At 45.0% G+C, this 19,657-nt stretch overlaps 3 protein-coding genes across 4 annotated transcripts in view; 1 reads left to right on the forward strand and 2 right to left on the reverse strand.

Annotated features, from left to right (window-relative positions):
• LOC105450527 (cadherin-87A) overlaps nucleotides 1-16,261 on the forward strand; it is a 190,655-nt gene extending 174,394 nt beyond the window's left edge. For both annotated transcript variants that reach the window (XM_011690420.1, XM_011690419.1), the window contains exons 7-29: nucleotides 2,713-2,847; nucleotides 5,292-5,484; nucleotides 5,876-6,186; nucleotides 6,833-6,988; nucleotides 7,355-7,542; nucleotides 7,638-7,800; nucleotides 7,997-8,435; nucleotides 8,667-8,858; nucleotides 9,044-9,297; nucleotides 9,601-9,733; nucleotides 9,817-10,032; nucleotides 10,362-10,661; nucleotides 10,811-11,055; nucleotides 11,360-11,653; nucleotides 11,847-12,044; nucleotides 12,128-12,350; nucleotides 12,569-13,113; nucleotides 13,298-13,473; nucleotides 13,586-13,721; nucleotides 13,834-13,958; nucleotides 14,034-14,135; nucleotides 14,223-14,436; nucleotides 14,802-16,261. In XM_011690420.1, coding sequence (XP_011688722.1) covers nucleotides 2,713-2,847; nucleotides 5,292-5,484; nucleotides 5,876-6,186; nucleotides 6,833-6,988; nucleotides 7,355-7,542; nucleotides 7,638-7,800; nucleotides 7,997-8,435; nucleotides 8,667-8,858; nucleotides 9,044-9,297; nucleotides 9,601-9,733; nucleotides 9,817-10,032; nucleotides 10,362-10,661; nucleotides 10,811-11,055; nucleotides 11,360-11,653; nucleotides 11,847-12,044; nucleotides 12,128-12,350; nucleotides 12,569-13,113; nucleotides 13,298-13,473; nucleotides 13,586-13,721; nucleotides 13,834-13,958; nucleotides 14,034-14,135; nucleotides 14,223-14,436; nucleotides 14,802-14,918 — 5,055 coding nt within the window. In that variant the 3' untranslated portion in view covers nucleotides 14,919-16,261. The remainder of the gene's footprint in view (nucleotides 1-2,712; nucleotides 2,848-5,291; nucleotides 5,485-5,875; nucleotides 6,187-6,832; nucleotides 6,989-7,354; nucleotides 7,543-7,637; nucleotides 7,801-7,996; nucleotides 8,436-8,666; nucleotides 8,859-9,043; nucleotides 9,298-9,600; nucleotides 9,734-9,816; nucleotides 10,033-10,361; nucleotides 10,662-10,810; nucleotides 11,056-11,359; nucleotides 11,654-11,846; nucleotides 12,045-12,127; nucleotides 12,351-12,568; nucleotides 13,114-13,297; nucleotides 13,474-13,585; nucleotides 13,722-13,833; nucleotides 13,959-14,033; nucleotides 14,136-14,222; nucleotides 14,437-14,801) is intronic.
• Nucleotides 16,262-16,403: 142 nt separating this feature from the next.
• LOC105450529 (ribonuclease P protein subunit p21) lies at nucleotides 16,404-17,433 on the reverse strand. Its single transcript, XM_011690422.1, has 4 exons — nucleotides 17,342-17,433; nucleotides 17,196-17,254; nucleotides 16,981-17,072; nucleotides 16,404-16,890 (listed from the first exon to the last, which is right to left on the reverse strand). Exons 1-4 carry the CDS (start codon nucleotides 17,343-17,345, stop codon nucleotides 16,611-16,613), a joined length of 435 nt encoding a protein of 144 aa, XP_011688724.1. The 5' UTR covers nucleotides 17,346-17,433; the 3' UTR covers nucleotides 16,404-16,610.
• On the reverse strand, nucleotides 17,341-19,624 carry LOC105450528. The gene is made up of 3 exons (XM_011690421.1): nucleotides 19,065-19,624; nucleotides 18,379-18,560; nucleotides 17,341-18,230 (listed from the first exon to the last, which is right to left on the reverse strand). The coding sequence occupies exons 1-3, from the start codon at nucleotides 19,455-19,457 to the stop codon at nucleotides 17,951-17,953; spliced, it is 855 nt and encodes a 284-aa protein (XP_011688723.1). The 5' UTR covers nucleotides 19,458-19,624; the 3' UTR covers nucleotides 17,341-17,950.
• Nucleotides 19,625-19,657: the final 33 nt, after the last annotated feature.

The raw sequence follows: 19,657 nt of genomic DNA on the forward strand, positions 1-19,657 counted from the left end.
AAAGAAAACGGATAATAAACAGACTGCGAGAGAGGGAGTTGTTTTCCGCTCAAAGGATTTATTAAGAAGTCGTCGTCGTCCGCGCGCGTCTCGTCTCCTTTACGCGACGCGACGCGAGCTGCAGCTCGCTATCGGGATCGGGCTGCGCGACGGCCGCCCCTCGTTGAGATGCAGTTGGTTGCACGGCGGATAAAAGATGTACAAGTGCCGGTGTTTCACGTAAATGAAGAGAGCTCGGATGAAGTGTTCCCCTTGTCCGCAAGGCGAGGCGAGGCGGAATATCGGCGCCGTTGCCGAGGCGCTTTGTAATTCGCAGTTTTCCATTAAGTTATCCACTCTCGTATCCTGTAATAAACTTAGAGGGAGAGAGAGAGAGAGAGAGAGAGAGAGAGAGAGAGAGAGAAAGAGAAAGAGGAACGAGGGAACTCGCCGGGGTTCGCCTCGCCTCACCTCACCTCGCCTCGCCTCGCTTCTCGTCTCGCAACGCCGAGCAGCACGCCCGAGGGAGCTGAGGACTCGTCGACGACGGTGACGGCGCGGCGGCGGGCGGCAAGCCAGTTCTCGTACAGTCGGACTTTCGCAATCATCGTTGTGGAGCCTCGACGTTAACCCCTGCGGAAAACGCGTGGCCTGTTTCGCACGAGCGAGCCATGCGACGCGGCGCGCGGCGCTCTCGCACAACCGAGCGCGTTGGAAAATTTAATAATCGTTCCGATGCGTGAGCGGGAATAATTTTATTACCGCCGTACGTCGCGCGTACGAGAATTTGAATTCAGCAGTTTCTTCAGCAGCTTAAACATTCGGCGATGTAATTGGGTTTATTTTCGGTATGCGTAAACGAGATACCCCTCTTGTCTCGCGAGCTCTTGCGATTAGAAATGCAGAGACGTGTGCGTTCAGCTATCTCCTATCTCTTCGCGATTTTCGAGATTACACGAGTTTCGCTCTACCCTCCCTTTTCTCTCGCCTTTATTGTATTTGGCTTTTATATTTGTATTTGGCCTTTGTATTTGGCTTTGATCATGCTGTCAAATGTATGAGATGTACGTGTAACAGAATTAAATTAATTAAGCGGGAGATGCGTGTATCGTGTTGTTAGAATAAAGCCACTTTACATTTTAAGTTGCCGACTCGACCTCGGGGAAGAAAATTATCGTCAAAAATTTATTTTAGATACAGGTATACGGAAACAGTAATTTTTTTTGTATCTTTTACTTTAGCACAAACCCAATTCGGACGGAGCGTCCGATAGTACGCCTTGTAATAAGGTTTTGTTCCATCGCACCTCGCAACACACAAGTCCATAAAATTTAAGTCACGTCCGTGGATCGTATTTACGGAAAGTTGTAACGCGTTACCGTGGAAAATTGCCGTTGAAAACCGCTTTCTGTTTAGGATCCCGTCGATATAACGCGCAATCGGTTATGCGATACGCGCCGTTCGTTTCGCACGAACAGAAGGGGCAACACAACAGGAGGAGAACACTCCGAAAAATTTCGGTCGACGGGAAAAAACGGCGCGTATCGTTTTCGCGAGGGCATTTTTTTTTCGTGGGAGGGGCGAAAAAAGAGAGAGATCCAATTCGTATATCATCTCGCGACTACCGTTAAAATTATCTGCCTGCAGCCTCCTGCAGGTTTTACCCCTTTTCTCTCTTTACGCGCACTCTCTCTCTCTCTCTCTCTCTCTCTCTCTCCCCCTTTCTCTCTCCATCTCTCGCATCCCTCTCGAGAAAGACGCGCAGCGGGATATTAGTACGTATAAAACGCACCGCCACCCCTCTCCCCTACGTCATATCCGCTCGATAAATTCTCGGTCGGCGCCGTTAGGCGCGACCAATAAAACCGTAAAACCTTTTAACTAATGGCCCGCCGGCTTTACGGCGGCAAACTTTAATGCCTCCCCCGTTTTCGTTATACGCGCGCGAAACGCGACGCCGCTGGCAGAGCCAAGCGCGATTGCGTCCAGTCATTAAGCGTAACTAATGTTTACAGTGCTCAGGATATCGGCGCGCGCGAATCATCCGCGAAACCGGAATCAACGGCGAAATTTTCCATTAACAAACCGCGGCTTCGAATAACGATGATGCGGTAACTGAACCGCCCGGAGCAAATACGGAGATTTGCCGGAAATTTATTATGAATTAGAGACACGATCATTTGCGATTATATTATTTCTGACTCGATTTTATTTAGTTAACTGGTTCACTCTTTGAATTTGTTCTAAAACCTCTCTTTCCGTCTCGATGCGCGCAGAATAATTTTTTCAATTCTCTTTTTAATGACATGGATTTTTATTTCGTAATTTTTTAATAGTAATTTCTATAGATTCGTTAATATTAATTTGAACAGCATTACATAAAAACTGTGTCAACGAGTTCCAAATTTTCTGCGTGATTTAACACAAATACGAGTATGGTTTTTATAATTTTGTGTATATATATAACTCTCGACGCGCGCGGGTTTGACGAAACTTTCACAAGAGCCTCGACGAAGTCGACAGGGCGTCATAACTTTTAGATGGATGCTCGATGTGAATGACAAATCGATTAATTAACGCGCCGGCCGCTCGCTAAAAGTTCCGCGGAATACTTGCTGCCGAGGTATCCCCGGCAGCGCGTCTCGCTAAAATCACGCGAATATATATACCTACGCCGAGCGATCGACCGTACTTATCGCGATAATTCACGCTGACGGCCAACTTTTGTTGCAGTTCCTGGATGCCTGCGAGAAGTTCGGCATCGTTAACGTCGAGAGGAGCCAGAACACGTATGTGGGCGCCCTGGTGCTGCGGCAGCCTCTCGACTACCGGGAGAGGCCCTTCTATCAGCTGCTGCTGCGAGCGAGCGTGAGTACACGTTTGATTCTCTCTCTCTCTCTCTCTCTCACTCTGTCTCTCCCCTTCCCTCAATTCGAGAATTGATTCTAATTATGCGCGCCGCGAAGGAAAGCCAAGCGACGGCCCGCTTCTCGCAAACGCGGCGCTGGATAAACCCCGTCTGTAACGGGGATGCGCAAACCGTAACACTCGAGATTGCGGGTTTGAATTCGGGATACGGGCGAATTTGCGAACTAACGAGGACGCGAGAATGACGTGCGTCGGACGGACTTGCGTGTGTCTGTTGTCGGCCCAGTAGGTTGGCTTAAACACCAGCCATCCGTTCAGCGGCGAAACGAGCGATTCTCGCGGCAGCGTTAATTAACGGTCGAACGTTTCTCGATAATTACGTCTATGACGACATTTACACAACATCTCTCGATCTCCCTCCGCGCGTCACGCTACACTCCCACTTTGCGGCGGATTGCATATCTGTTACATATTAAACGTAACTCCCCTTTAACTCCCTTGAATTTCTTTTTCTCGTATATGCAGCGGGAGGTTTCAACGCCCGCGCCGCGCCGGTCGAAGCGCTTTCTTCCACGCGAGGGAGGAAAGGGCTTCGTATTATTTAAAATGAACTCCGCGAAGCTCCGGCGAGCGTGAAGAACACTATCGAGTTTACGTGACTTCAAAGGGGTTTACAGATAAAAGGCAGACGGCGCGGCGGGCCCGGTGCCCGGAAATCGGAAACCTCAGTTACCTCGGTTAGGTATACCCTTTGATTCCCCGACGTCGACGTCGCGTTCCGATACGTTAAAATACGTAAACACATATATACGTAGGGGAAAAGGTCTGAGCCCGCCGGCTCTCAGTTCCGTGCCGTGAACTGCAAAAAGGGATCGTGATTTACCATGCGTTTTTCGTACCGCGAAAACGGTGTGCCTCGCGCGCCGCAAAGCGGCAAACACTGAGCTCATTTAGGTGTTACACGGGGCGAACGTGGCCCGTATGATCGATGCGATTTTCCCCTGCTGCACCCCCGTATACATCGATTCCGCGGTTATTTTCCTTTCGCCGCAATATCTGAGGAATATAGCGCGAAATTGAAGAAAAACAGTAAATATTTGCCCGCCGTAGCGCGGGAGCGCGCGAGCAATGTAATGGTGCGTTTTCTCATCGTGCGTTTAACGTTAAACGCGATCTGATCCTGGTCCTCTCGCACCGCAATCTTTGCGTCGGACTTTGCATGGGAAAATAATAGACGGAAAAGAAAAGAAGAATGACTCGTCGGCGACTGTATACGGCGGCTGAACTGCAGACGAGTGAGACGAGACTCTCGTCTCATCTGTTTTCTGATTTAAATTTAAAAAAATATATATTCCAGTTAAAATACTCTACAACGCTATCACGTACGTGTTCTCCGTAATCCAAAATATGAGAAGAATATTACGTATTTTACGATTTTGGGAGAACAGATTTTCCCGGCCATTCAACCCGCGATGAATGGCAGTGCGCAGTTTAAAACTGCAGGTCGATCCGAAAATCGCGTTGAAATGTTCTTGCCAATCGCCAAATCGCGGGACGCGTCGGATTTTTCTCTCAATAATCGGAGACTCCCGACGGCGGGAACGGAGGGAGGGAAGAGGGGAGGGGGTAACGAGGGATTAATTAATCAACGTCGCGCGCGCTCCAACGTGGGGACACGTCATCGCGCGTGTTCACGTGTGCGAGATAAAGAGATAATTGCGGTTACTTGCGACACTTCGTGCGCCGCCCGCGAACGACGAAAGCGACGTGAGCTCTTTCTATGTGTGTGTGTGTATGTGTGAGAGAGCGGCGGAGATTGATTTTAATTACGCGTTCTCTCCGGAAGCGACCGAAGTGCCGTCCGCTTTTACTGCGCAAGAAGATGGTCGCTCCGCGCTCGCGATAGCGCGCATAATTACAGCGGCGAAACGGCGTATACAGACGCGTAAATTACGACTGTAGCAACTGTGCGAAATAAACCGTCTCGCGCAATGAGAGTCCGGCTTAAAATGTTATTATGCCTGTTTTTACTACGAAGGAATCTACTACTTCTTTCTCATTAGCAGACGCTGGCGAATCTCTGCAGGCGTATCAAGTACAAGTAATTGCGCAAGCCGACGATCTTATCGCGTTTGAAACGTTTTACTCTCGGAATGGACGAGCTTGATTCCTCCATTATTGGCTTACAATATACCGAACGGGTGGCCCCCGAAAAATTCGCGCGGTCTTCGAAATTTATCAGAGGAATATTCAGTAAGAAATAAAGGAGGAGCTCCAAATCAGAGGAGCTTGAGAATTTAAAAATATTCGAATAGTCCTTTTTCTTCTCCGGCATTAGAAAAGCTGCACGATTAGGCGGAGGTAGGTTTTAATGAGAGAGAAAATTTTCTTTCGTATATACACGATCGGAGTTGACTCGAAAACGTGTGAAATTTTATCTGCAGGACGGCCTGAACAATAGTACCACCGGCGTCGAGATCAAGGTGGCGGACATTCAGAACAGCCCGCCGGAATTCCTGGACTCGCTAACAGGCGTGGTGCGCGAGGACGATCCCATCGGGACCCTGGTGATGACCGTAAAGGCCCGAGACGGCGACAGGGGCATGCCGCGGAAGATGATCTACGAATTGGTCACTAGTGAGTGATATCCATATCTCTTTCTTCTGCGTATTTTAAATCGCATAAGTATACAAAATCGTATTCCTGTCCGCGCTTAGATTCGAACTTTCAAACTGACGTCTGCAATTTATCTGCACATACGTGAAACGAAGACAACAGCGTTTAAATATATCCTGTTTGTATCTAGCGTATCTAATATCTATAGTGTACCTAATATCTATAGTTTTCATCGTGGAAGTATAGAAAGCTTCAACATGTGAAACGCAGAATTTCGTAATAAAGGTCAATTCGATTTCGGGCGACACGGCGAAATTACGGAATTAATTGCGCAGAGACACGATCGAGCTTTCTCGTGTGCCAATAAAGGGCCGTCACATCACCGATTGTCGAACGTCTGTCTTCCCCGCAGATCCGTTCGATTATTTCCTGCTGGACGACGACACGGGCGAGCTCAGGACGGCGAAGCCGCTGGACAGGGAGGCGCTGGAGAACTCGACGGGCGTGCTCACGCTGATCGTGAAGGCCCGCGAGCTGATCGACGGCATACCCGGCAACGACAAATTGACGGTATCGACGGCCGAGGCGACCGTGACGATTAAGGACGTCAACGACGAGCCGCCCACGTTCAATCGGCGCGAGTACAACATCGAGATCCCGGAGAACGTGCCGGACGGCACGCCGTTGCCGCATCTGGACATGACGGTGAAAGATCCGGATGTGGTGAGCACACAGGGCCCCCCGATTCATTACCGTAGTTATTACCTGTCGTCCGCGCTCGATCCTGGATGCATAGCAAGATCCGCGCGATCTCTCTCTCTCTCTCTCTCTCTCTTTCTCTTCCCTGCTCTCTCGATTCTCGGGAAATCGAGACTGGAGCCCCGCAGCATCCCGCGTCCGCGCGCGCGCGGTCAATAATCCGGCGAGCCGGCGCCGTCATCGAAAAATCAAAGATTAATCGGCACGCGCGATAAACGCCTGTTAATGTACGTAACATTTACATTAATATATTCGGCCTTTCGCGTGAAGCTCCCGGGCCGTATGCTCGCGGGCAACAATAGCGAAACGATCGGAAAGGCGCCCGCGCGTATATTCAACTCGGTTATTAATTGTCCGCGGAATTAACGGCAGTGGCAAAATGGGGAAACGGCGGGGGGATAAATAATTCATGACGCGTTATAAAGCTTCGATCAAATATAATAATATTGTTTTGCCGCTGTCGTATTGATCGCCGGAACGCTGTTTAAACTGATGGTTTTTCGTTGTTCCGCGCGTCTCACCTCGGTGTTTCTTTCGGCCGCGGGAGATCCTGTCCCGCATCACATCTCGCGAATAAGGATTGAGATCTGTTTTTTTTTTCACTTCAAAGGGCTTAAACTCCGTGTTCTCCCTGCGACTGGAGGATATAACAGGTGCATTCACCGTGGAACCCGTCCTGGCTACCGGCAGCACGTCCGTGAACATCCGCGTTACGAACGGCTCGCTCGATTATGAAAACCCTAATCAGCGGAAATTCATTATCCTGGTAAGTCCAGCTGAGGGGGGAGAAGGCATTTACCTCTCTCGGCTTCTTTAATTAGTTTTTACAGCTGTCGGATAAATTAAAATCTTTCGAAAGGAAAATAATTCTCTCTTCAGAAGTGATGTAAAATAAATAGGAATTAATATGTTTAAAATACAGAAACGTAACGTAATCCGGTCAAAATTCACTCGATCATTAATATAAATTGTTTCATATACTTATTTACGATTTAGTACAATAATCAGAAAGATATCAGATAGCAGCGTTTCTCTTTCTCTCTCTATTTCGTGGTAATTAATTGCACGATAACGATGCGCGAGAACCGCGCGAGAAACTAACTGTGCGACGTTGGCGATTATCATTATCCAGGTCGTCGCCGAGGAAGTCCACACGAACCCGAAGCTCTCGTCCACGGCGACGGTAACGATCTCCATCACGGATGCAAACGACAACGCTCCCTCCTTCGGGAGCCCCACGTACACGGCGATGGTGTCCGAGACGGCGGCCCCGGGGAGCCCAATTATAACGATTACGGCGAAGGATCGCGACAGCGGGCGGTAAGGGCTCGTTAAGCACGCGCTTTGTGCCCGCGTGACATCAAAGCGCGCCCGGTTCACCCTTCATTTACGTCGCGATTCTCTCTGTTCCGCAGCTTCGGCACCGCCGGCATAGTCTACCAATTACTCGGCCAGGGCGCGGAGCACTTTGCGCTCGACAAGAAAACCGGTACCATCACCGTCGCACCCTGCCCGACGCCCGGCACCTCGCCCTGTCTCGATTACGAGCAGCAGACGGAGTATTTCCTCACTTACAAGGTACCCTCATGATCTCTGTATCAAGCCTGATGATATTTGAAAACTAAAGATAGGCCAATTTTGTGTGATCGATTAAATTTATATTATTCGAAACAGAAAGTTCCGTTCTCCAAGCGCATATTTTTCAAACGTTTTGACGTTTTTTTTTTTTTATTAGCGTAAAAGATTTTTACAAACGTGATATTTTGGTTTTTAGGCGACGGACGACAACGGGGAAGGGCAGACAACGAGCGTCTCGTTGCGCATCAGTCTGGTAGACGCGAACGACAGCCCGCCGCGCTTCCTGCAGGACAAGTATCGCGCGGTGGTGGACGAGGGTGCCGAGAAATTCGAGCCCGAGCTGAAGGTGCAGGCGCGCGACAAGGACAAGACGTCCAAGATCACGTACGCTCTGGTGGGCGGTAACGAGCTCGGCTTGTTTGCCGTCGATCCGGACACCGGCGAGATCACCATCAAGAGCCCGGTCGACATGACCAACGCCACCCACGACTGGATCGGCCTGACGATACAGGCGAGCGACGGGATATTCGTCGACTCCGCGCTCGTCAACATCACCGTCCGCGACGTTAACAACAACGCGCCCGTGTTCCCGCACGACATATACACGGCCAGCGTCGCGGAGATATCGCCGATCGGTAAGTATCTCGGGTATTACGCTTAACGACGCCCCGTGCGTGTCCCTCCCGATTGCGCGATTACGAGCAATCTCTCGCGGGTGTAATCAAGGTCGCCGGATATGGGATATCTGCCTCGGAAACGACGTCCCCGTTCGCCGGGAAAACTCTCGCTGCGAGGCGTTTCATTTTACCATTTACCGAACTTAATCGGCCATTTAAGTTAATAGTTGACCGTACTCGTCTTTTCAGGAACTGTCGTGGAGGAAATGACCGCGACGGACGCCGATAGCGGAGTCAACGCGGAGTTGGTCTACAGAATACAGAAAGGAGCTTTCGACGATTTCGCCATCAACGAGACCACCGGCGTCGTCACGGTGTCCCGAAAATTGGACTACGACGAGAAGAACACGTATCACGTTGAAGTTATAGCGTTTGACAAAGGTAATTTTATTATCGCGACCGATTGAGAGAAATTAAACGAGTACCTTAATAACGACTTCAATACTCGCTTCGTACGAAGGCCAAATTTCATTGTTTTTCGAAGCGTAATTTAATTTAACGTGTCGCTAAAATTGTTGCAATTGACGCCACACTCGTTCTCCTACGATTCTCGCGTTTCACTTCAGGAACGCCGAGCTTAACCGGAACGACGACGCTGATGATCGAGGTCGAGAACAGCAACGATAAGGCGCCGTATTTTACGCCCGAAACGCAGCGCGCCGAAGTTACGGAGGACACGCCAATCGGCACCGTTTTCACAACATTGAAAGCCACCGATCCGGACAGCACGAATCTCGAAGCTTTGAACTTCGCCATTTCCGAGCCAATCACCGCTATTGACAGAAATGGCCAACGCGTTAACGACAGCAAATCTTTTAAGGTACGAAAAACGTTTTAACTTATTTTGAAAATTTTTTGATTCACGTAAGTTCGCGTTCCACATATAAAGATTTAAAAAAATATATTTTTGTACGTGCAATAAATATATATATTATATATATTCTCGTAAAATATCTACTCAAGTTTTTAACGGAAATCAATAATTAATACATTTGATCAATCGTGTATTTTATAAAACATATAATATATAATGTCATACATTAATTAATTTTAAAATATTTCCTTATATTTTCATACCCTAGCTTTATTTTTATCTTCTCATCACTTTTATTCGCTTTCGTAGGACTTTTTCGCAGTTGATCGCACCACCGGACAGGTTTCCGTCGTTCGGGCCTTGGATCGTGATGTGGCGGCGACGGTAAGCGTTACGATCGTCGTGAGCGACACCACGGCACCCACGTTGCAGCAGGGACGAGGTAAATAATTTTTTCAAGAAAAGAAAAATGATACGAAATGTTCTGTCTCACACTTTTGGCATGCATCGTATAATTTTCAACAGGCAAGCTGGTAGTCACCATCATCGACGTCAACCACATGGCGCCAGAATTTCTGAAGCCGTGGACCCGAGAAAATCCACGGTATCTGATAGAGATGCAAGAGGAGCAACCCACTGGCGCTGTCGTGGGCGCTTTCACGGCAACGGACGCTGATAGTAACATAGCGGGATACGCCATCGATCCGCCAAGCCCCTACTTCAATATTGATAATATTACCGGTAAGTTGCTCGTCGCAAATCCCATGTCAGTTTCACGTAAGCATGTACCGAAAGTCACTGTCGAAAACCAATTTGCTTACAAAAACAGCACTTTACTATACGTAAGTGACATATTACAGGAATCTTGAAATAATTTCTGTCAGTAGAAGATATTTAAATATCTTTGCGAATTTCCTTGATCCGTACTATTTATTCTTTACATCGAGGAATAAATAAATCACGAATAGAAATAATTGGTAATAAATCGGATTATCTTAACGACATGCAAGATAATTTATATTTGCCACCAAGAAGAATACTATTCCGAACGCGTCTGCTTCTGTTCACAGGAATCGTAAGAACTAGCCAGGTGATCGATTACGAAGAAACAAAGCAATTGGAATTCACGGTGGTCGCATACGATTCCGGGGTGCCACAACTTTCCGCGACTACGAAAGTTACCGTTACCGTGATCAACGTGAACGATCAGGATCCGAAGTTCGAGAAGGAGCTGTACAACGCGACGGTGAAAGAGAACTCACCACCTGGCACTCGCGTTACCGTTGTGAAAGCTACGGACGGCGACGAGGGCACTTTCGGCGACGTTAGCTACAGCCTAATTGGCGAACACGCTTCTGACTTTAACATCGGTAAGCTCGCAAACACGATCGATTGCGTTGTACTTTGAAGCAAATAAAATTAAATAAATTAAATATTTCTTAGTATTCTTCGAATTTTACTCTTACACCGTTCATCAGTATAAAATAATAATCTTCACACGATTTTACGCAATTTTAAGGGCATGAAACCGGAGAGATTACGGTGGGCGGTGCTACGGTTCTCGATAGAGAAGTGACCCCGGAAATCACCATAACGGTGATGGCCAGCGACGGCGCCCATGTAAATTCTCGGCGAAGCACCACCGTGCCGGTCGTTGTCAAGTTAATTGATGAGAATGATAATAGGCCGATATTCTCACAACACAGCTACAGAGCTTCCGTCGCGGAGAATTTGTCCGTTAACCCGCCGGCACCTATCTTGCAGGTATTGTCACCTAAAGTCGCCTTGAATAATCCCTAGTAATAACTTATATCACAAATAGATATGGAATTTTCAACTATGAAGCTTCTTTAATATAAATGTTGTGTAATACAGAAAAAAAAATTACATAAAACCTAAAGCAAATCTTTTCATGGAGAAAATTTGGATAGAAATCATCCTCTCAGTTTTTTCGATGTTTAATTTTCGTTTACTTTTTGATATTCTTAGTAACATTTTTAATATTTAAGATTAATAAATTTAAAAAAAAATCTATAGTAAAATCGACATATTTATCATGTTTTTCAAGGTACGAGCGGTAGATCAGGACGAAGGGACGAACGGCGAGGTCTGGTACACAATTATCAACGGGAACGAGAATGAATCGTTTTCGTTAAACCGCGAAACCGGCATCCTGTACCCCGCGGCCGCCCTCCTCGGCAGAGCCGGTTCTTACAGGATCGAAGTCGAAGCACGCGACGGGGCCGGAAATGGTCCACACTCGGACAGATGTTACGTCGACATAAGAGTCACACCTGTGAATCAGCATAAACCGCAGTTCGTGATGCCCGAATTGACAAACGCGACCGTGGAAGTGCCAGAGGTATGTATAACAAAAAAAAACCGAACGTTTCCTGTTTGTGTCGAGAATAAAAAGGGAGCTTATAGATTTCCGTCGAGTCAAAACTAAAATATACAATATAAATTTATTCTATACATCCATGATATGTATGTAATATCCATATAATTAATCATGGATTAATACATAAATATATTAATAGACAATCAATTTTCAGAATGCAGGTGTGCCGAACTATCTAATATTAACTGTGAAAGCGATCGACAGAGATCCCGGCGAGAATGGCCGCGTTAGTTATCACTTGAAAGTCGGCAATAGAAACGTTCAGGAAACCGAGGAATTTTCTATAGACCAAGAGACCGGCGAACTGCGTTCGAAGATCATCCTCGACCGCGAGATCAAGAGCAAATTTGAAGTGAATAACGTACAAATATTAAACCATTTTCTAATGAGATTAAATTCTATGAGATGGAATTCTATGTACACATTTTCTTTCAGCTTGTTCTTGTGGCGGCCGATCATGGCAGTCCTACGGCATACGAGACACTGCGCCTATTAACAGTTCAGTTAGTCGATACGAACGATAACGTGCCGCAATTCTACGAGGAGTATAATTTTCATGTGTCCGAGAATCGACCGAAGGATTACTTCATTGGCAAGGTTACAGCGGAGGATAAAGACGAGGGCAGACACGCCAAGGTTTACTATTACATAGAAGCAGGTAAATTTATAAATTATATACAGAATATCTTCTTTTGACATTACACTTTTCTTCTAATTTTCTTACCTAATTTTACCTCTCTAAAATTTCTTGGCAAGGAATCTTTTCAATAAAAATTTGACAGAAAGATTAGTTACCTTTTTTCAATTTTCAATAAAGATATTTTCACAGAAATCGAAGGCTCGAATAACTTACGAATGTATTGCCCGTTCTTTTAGGAAACGAAGGATACGCGTTTTACATGGACAAATCCGATGGCAGTATCTACGCGAATAAATCGTTTGATCGCGAGACGAGAGACAAATACGTTCTCTCTATTCTCGCGTCCAACGATCCCGATCTTTACATCAGTCCCGCTCAATCCGGCCGGCCATTGACTCACAATCCGGAACACGGGCACGTGAACGTGACGATAACTGTGCTGGACGAGAACGACAATCCGCCGATCTTCGAGCGTAGCGACTATTACGCCGGCGTGAATTCCATGGCGAACATAAACGACTTCGTGACCAAGGTAACCGCGTCCGACTTGGACGTCGGTGACAACGGCACGCTCCACTACTACGTCGCCAGCGCGAATCTTTACAAATACGGCTCGGAAAAACCGAGCGGCTCGATAGTGCCCAGCCCGTTCAACGTCACGCAGGATGGCAAACTCGTTACGAGCGGGTACATGGCGGAATACAATCAGGATAGATTTATCGTCGAAGTCATCGCCAAGGAGACGGCCATTCCGGAAAGATACGCGATGACCAGAGTTCATGTAAGCTATCCGCGGTTACCATTATAATTCAATATTAGTATCATTAAAATATTACTGATTTTGATATGATGTGACATTTCTATTGGTATATTGATTTGTAAGATTTCTTGTGCGTGACACAATCGCTGGATTGAATGTCTGTCTTTCCTTCGCAATTTTAATCAATTTTTATTTTTTTCTCAAGGTGTGGGTGTTTGAGCCATCTCAGTTAATACGAGTCATACTGTCCCGGCCTCCGGAAGAGGTGAACAGCGAGCGCGACGAGATTGTTTCGGAGTTATCTAACGCCACTCAAAGCAGAGTCGTAGTGGACGATATTAGATATCACGTTGACGCTTCCGGACATATCCGTAGAGAATGGTAATTGCACGCGCGGATCTATTTTCTTCTCTCTCAAATATTTCTGTCATAATCCGCGTACATGTATCGCATATATCGTCTGCATGAAATTGTTTCCTTTTTTTTTTTTTAGGTGCGACATGTATTTGCACGTCGTCGAACCGAAGACTCAAACCATCGCGCCGATACCTCACGTGCTCAAAGTTATTGATGCGAAATACGATTTCTTAAAGCACTACTACGCCGGGTTTGCCATAGAGAATGTCGTGGTGAGTATTATGATGTTGCGATTTAAAACTGTAGAAATACACGATCACTTTATAATTGTAAACTGCGTAAAGTAAGTTTCTTCGTGGTAATAAGAACCGATAATCATTTCAGCCCGCATACGCTGGAGTTCAAGAGGCACCATTCGATCCTGCACTCGCTGCTTTAATAGCTCTCTTAGTTGTTTTACTCGTAGGTGCGGTAACTGTTACAGTAGTTTGTTGCTGTTTACGCCATTGGTGAGAATACAAAAAAATTCTAGACATATATTCTCAGTCATGCACTTCAACGCTTACACGTCGACGTTGTTTCAGGGTAATAACTGTGCCAAATGATATACGTAAGAAGGACGGCCTAATTAAGAAGCAGATCATCGACGAACTGAACACGACGGAGAATCCTTTGTGGATCGAACAGTAAGTTCCTCGTTTTCTCGCGCACGCAGCGATTTTAAACGCGCGACGAGCGAGCCCGAGTGACGGTGTCATTTTACTCGATTGTAGAAAATTGAAGCTCTACGAGGAGCAGGAGTTAACGATGCAAGTGTTCAGCGAGCCCGAGGGCGGTCTCGGCGGCGAGAGACGTGGCAGTGGCGTAAGCGTCGGCATGGGTGATACGTCCCAAGATAACACTTACGCAACCATCCAGCATCCGTTGCCTACGAACAGGCATCGTCCGACCACGCCGGATTACACGACGCTTCCAGGAAATCACAATGTAAGCCGAGTAAAGCTAATGAGCATTATATATAGACCGCGAGGTCCTCGTTACACTAGCAGACTTAACTCTCTGATTAATAGTTCTCTCTCTCTGAGATCATAGCTTTAGCTGTAATGAGCGTTCTCGAAGTTACGACAATCAATGTCAGTTACTCGACTTGCAAGCAATGAAAAGGACATGTTATATATTATAGATATATAGATATATAGAATATCTGATTTATCTCTGTTTTTTTTTACTTTAAGAAACCAAAAAGATTGTCGTCGTTAATCGTGCATAGTGGACGTCAGTGCGATCTGGTCTCCGAGCGGCAAAGCGTAATTCCTAAATATGCAATAATTTTTTTCATTTTTATGTTTCAGTTATACGAATCGGCAATGGGTTTTCAAGGATCAACATTCCAGCCTTCCCCAAACGTGATGCCGCAACTGACGGTCGACCGTGACGGCCAGCCCCAGTTCGTTTCGGGGCTAATATAAATTCAGCTCTGATAACGCGGGCGCGCTCAGCCCACGTCCTCCTCTTCCACACCCTTTCTATCTCTAAATAAGCTCCGTCGCCGTACGTTGTACCTCTTTGTCCGCGGCTCTTTTTCATTGCACGCGCCTCTTCGGAGCGTACTTCGGGCGACTCGCATGCACACACCTCTTTGACAATAACCGAGTTAAATATTGGTCGGGTTTGTCCTGCGAGTAGACGCGTGTACGAGAAGAGCGACACCGAGACACGACGCAAGAAAAAAAGACCACGAGACACGACATTCGCGAGATCCGCCCTCTCTCTCTCTCTCTCACACACACTTACGTGTGACTTATGCCATTTTCAGTTCAAGACTCTTCCGCGAGAGCTTGCGAAAGGACTCATGATGAAGAGTGACGACGAACGACACAGTCAATATTACTGGAGTAATTAATCCCTGTAGCTGGTGTGTGCATGTATATATGTGTGCGTTGCCAACCTAGGGTCCCGTCTGACCTTATCGTTTAGGGCTACCTTTTAGGAGAATAAAAAAAAAAGGGAGGCAAAAGGAAAGAAAGAGGGTGAAGAATATAAGCTAGATAAAAATAGACACTGTGAGATAACTCGACACGACCGAAGCTTGGCACGACAGATATATGTATATAAGTGAATGTGTAGATTCCGTCCAGCCCCCAGTTTTTTTTTTTTTAAGTATTATACTCTTCCCCGTTAGTTTAGTATTTATGCGTTTTCCGAGGATATATATGTACGCCTGCGTTCGAGACGCGAACGCAACGTCCGTACGGACGTTTTTTACAACGATCACTGCCACGTTTTCCGGCGTCTAAGCAATGCGATTGTTGTACCCGGGTGAAATAATTGCGCCACTGTTGTTGCAACGCACAGCGAGACGTTTAACAATCATGATCACAATACGCGCGATATATAATTTCTAAGTTAGTATATCGTTAGTTTCGTTCTAGCGTATTTATTTAAGGTATTATAGTATACGTTTTAAAACGACTGAATATTTTTTCTCTTCTTTCCGATTGAACTGTGATTTGGTTGCGCCCGTGAGTGCGAGTTGCGATGATTTAACACGTATAAAATGATTTTGCACGAGTCGCTGGCGGTGGGCGGACATAGTCATATCATAGTTAGAAGTAATGACGCTCGCAGCGAATTCCAGTGTCATTGCGGCGAAATGATCTTGCCTTTCGAAGAAAGAAAAAGAAAACCATGTCGGCTTTACGCTACTAATAGCGACTCCACAAACCGTCCTCGGCTGAGAACACACGTAACACAGATATCGTGACCTTCGGGAATTCCCTGCGGATGCCACTTTCCGTAAAAAAAAAAAAAAGAATAAAACGTATCGCAACTACTCGACAAACAAGCAGTAACTTAACTTACGATCGAGTTATTTCTAAGAATATTTAATGTAAAACTATTATCGGTATCATGATATTACTAGATGGTTATGAATATTCCAGTTAGCAAAAATATCTGTTTTATTAATTACAAATTTATTGTAATATTGTAACATATTTTATGTAAGTCATTAATAAAAAATATTCGTACACCAGATACCTTGGACTGGAGCGCTCCTTGATGAAAAGTGGACTCGAGATCGTTTCGCTTCCTCTGCTTCCATTTTGATTGGAGTTTTTCAAACTGGATCGATTTGCAGGATCTCTAGGATGATCTTCAGTTCACTCCTTCACTTTCACAGAATTGCCCTCGGAGCCGGATTTCTCGAAGTTTCCGTTCTTTGATTTTGGTGTAAAATCTAACATCTGGACCGTTGATTCCGACTGATCGAGCCACAATTTGTATCCCTTCTTCATAGGATACCTCTTGGAGTTCATGCAAGTTAAACACGTCCACTTGACGCTCTTTACAGGCTTCGACACTAATCTAACTCTGGCCGTCTCCCCGGGTGTGAGTGGACTTTGACAACATTTGCATATAGTTCTCTTCAAATTCGGTTCCCTGGGATAACAAATCGTTAACGCAACTCTCACAAGCAAATCCCTTTTGTTGGTACTACACAGAAGGCTGATGAATCGTAGAGAAACTTACATGCGTACTACCGCTTTCCTGGCACAAGCCAACATATTGTTACCGAAGTAGGATGCCATAATGCGATTCTTTAACGCCATCAGATGACTAGCCTGCGATGAAATGTTAGATGACAATAGCGTCACGTTTCTCTTTTTATTAGATAAAAAACTATTCATAATAGGCAAGTAAAAATGGCTGTTGAAGGATAATAAATTTTAAAATTATATCCATACCTGATATAAATAATTCATTCTTTCGAAAACATCTTTGTGCTGGCAAAATTGATTCTTTCCTATAAACACGTGTGTATAAATGTTTACAAATGTATACATTAGAAAATATTCAGAAACATTACAGTAATATTTGAGATTTAACTCACTCATTGTAAAATCTGTTATCTATTGCTCCAACTCGAATTGATAATCAACAATTTAATAATTTATACTGTCGAACAACAACGAGAACTACAATACGTGAATCTTGACAATTCGACGATAGTTCCACACTTTTAAGGTTAGGCTGGAACGGTTGGATTAGATTAGGTTAGATTACTTCCATGGACCATGTGGAATTCTTCACGGCACAGCAAAGAGGATTTAATTTTTTCCCATGTTTTATTATAAAACTTTTCGATTACAAAAATACTTTATTATAAAAATACGCATAAAAATCTGCTTCGTTTTCAGTTCGAACAATTAGTTTGTTATATCTCCGTGAAATTGCAAGTGTATAACCTCAATAATGTAACGCACTTTATATAGTTTATATACTAACAATACGTAAACATATATATTCATATTTTAAGAAGTAAATTGAATTAAAGAGTTGAATTATACATATAAATTAATATAATTAACAATCTATCAGTACTTTTATCATTTATCGATGCAACTTACTAGACGGCATATCTTTTCTATGTTACCAAGAAATAGGAAGGCAGAAAGCTTTCACACATGTACAGAATTAAAATTATCTCTTGAATATCTCTTCAATACTTTTGTAATAATTTCGTAATTCTGATTCCTGCGCCAGACGCGTCGCCTAATCCATTTGCATTAATCTCCGATCGTAAAACTGAGTCTACTCTTTTAATTACGGGCGTAGCGATACCCTTAATCCCACTCATATTCCTCTGGCTTGCGTTGGAAGTGTCAGACTCTCTGAATTTAGTTCTACTGGATTTCCACGTCAAGTTCGGCGTGAACTCGACAACTTCCATCTCTTCATTATTTAAAATGCTATCACTTGTACAGTTTTGACTACCGTTTCTGAAAGAAAAAAAAATGAGAGAAAATCATCTCAGTCAGTGTATCTGTAGTATGTATTATTTTGTAAAGTAACAAAAATGTGGACACAGTTTCTTTCAAGGATCTAAAACTTATTCAGTGCATGAGGCACAAGGCGATGACACGGTACCTTGAATGATTTTCCTGTCTGTCAATACTCTCTTCATAATGATAGCCATATTCCTTTAGGACGATGTCTAATTCATTGGACTGCTCCTTCAAACTTTCGTACAGCGCCTGCGACTCCTCCAGCAACTGATCTGTCTTGTCCAAGGATGGTTCCACTTCCGACTGAAGTTTTTCTATCGCGTCCTGCCACGCGATTAATTGTACACTCCCACACGGTTAAAAAAATGCTCACTTTAGAACTTCTTCAGAGTAAACCTTACAGATATTTAATACTGGAACTGCCAAACAATTATTTTGATTGAATTATTAAAAATGCTGACAGGCAGTGCTTTTAATACTCAAAATAAGTAATTATTTGATACTTTCAGTATTAAATTTCTGTAAGGATTACGAAAAAATTCTAAAAAGTGAGGGAAACTACACTATTAATTATATAATGATATTTTATTTTATATGCTAGTGTGAATACGCAATAATGCACTACGATGCAGCAACGCAACATTAACGTTTCATGGCAAACAGAAACATGACTGTTAGATAAACGACAAGTTGTTAAAGCATAGGTATCACCTTCTCAGGCGAAATAAAGATTGCAGGTAATCCTTTATGATTTTTATTTCGCATAAAGAAGCTACCGGATCCTCGCAACGTTAGAGAACATTAGAGATCTCCGGGATGAATACTCACGCCGGTACTCCGGATGGACTCCCACATCTCCTCCAAGCAGGCGTTCGTCTCGGCGGTGCGTTCCTCGTAGCCGCCCATGAGAAGATGCGGAGTCCTCCAGGTCTCGGAGAGTCTCTCGACGCCACCGTCGATCTCGCGCGTCTTGCGCCGCAGTCGGGCGAAGTAGTTCGAGCACGACGTGAACGAATTCTTCTCCATCCTTCGCCTCGCGAAAAAGCAGCGGTTGACGAGAAACGGCTGACCTGCGGGGTTTGACAGTTGACTTCGCAGCTGCCAGCCGGGACATTTGCACCTCTCCTCTCTCTCTCTCTTCTCTCTTTCTGTCCAGTGCACTTTATCGCACATCTGTTTCATTCCAAGTGCAGAAGGTGCAACTGCAGTAGTTATATACATAGAGTAGGAGAGACCTGGCGGCGCCTTTGATGGGAACTGTGAGCTGATAGAAAGAGAGAGAAAATGAGAGAGCCATCTTTATCCTTGTCTAATGTTGCGCGCGCATTGATCGACAACCCAACCTATTCCTTTGATGAATCTCGAAGTTAGATCAAGAACCTTTGTATGATCATCGACACCAATTCTTCTTATTATACAAA

The sequence above is a fragment of the Wasmannia auropunctata genome, unplaced genomic scaffold (genome assembly GCF_000956235.1).
Source record: "Wasmannia auropunctata unplaced genomic scaffold, wasmannia.A_1.0 LD336060.1, whole genome shotgun sequence".
NCBI lineage: Eukaryota > Metazoa > Arthropoda > Insecta > Hymenoptera > Formicidae > Wasmannia > Wasmannia auropunctata.

Bases quoted from the DNA above. Each gene is read 5' to 3' on its own strand.
- LOC105450529 (XM_011690422.1), bottom strand. The intron at 17,073-17,195 runs GTATGGATATAA...ATTTCATCGCAG, and splicing joins GAATGAATTATTTATATCAG to GCTAGTCATCTGATGGCGTT. The intron at 16,891-16,980 runs GTAAGTTTCTCT...TTGTTATCCCAG, and splicing joins AGGAAAGCGGTAGTACGCAT to GGAACCGAATTTGAAGAGAA.
- LOC105450528 (XM_011690421.1), bottom strand. From the start codon at position 19,457: ATGTATATAACTACTGCAGTTGCACCTTCTGCACTTGGAATGAAACAG. The intron at 18,561-19,064 runs GTGAGTATTCAT...ATCGCGTGGCAG, and splicing joins AGTCCATCCGGAGTACCGGC to GACGCGATAGAAAAACTTCA. The intron at 18,231-18,378 runs GTACCGTGTCAT...TTTTTCTTTCAG, and splicing joins AGACAGGAAAATCATTCAAG to AAACGGTAGTCAAAACTGTA.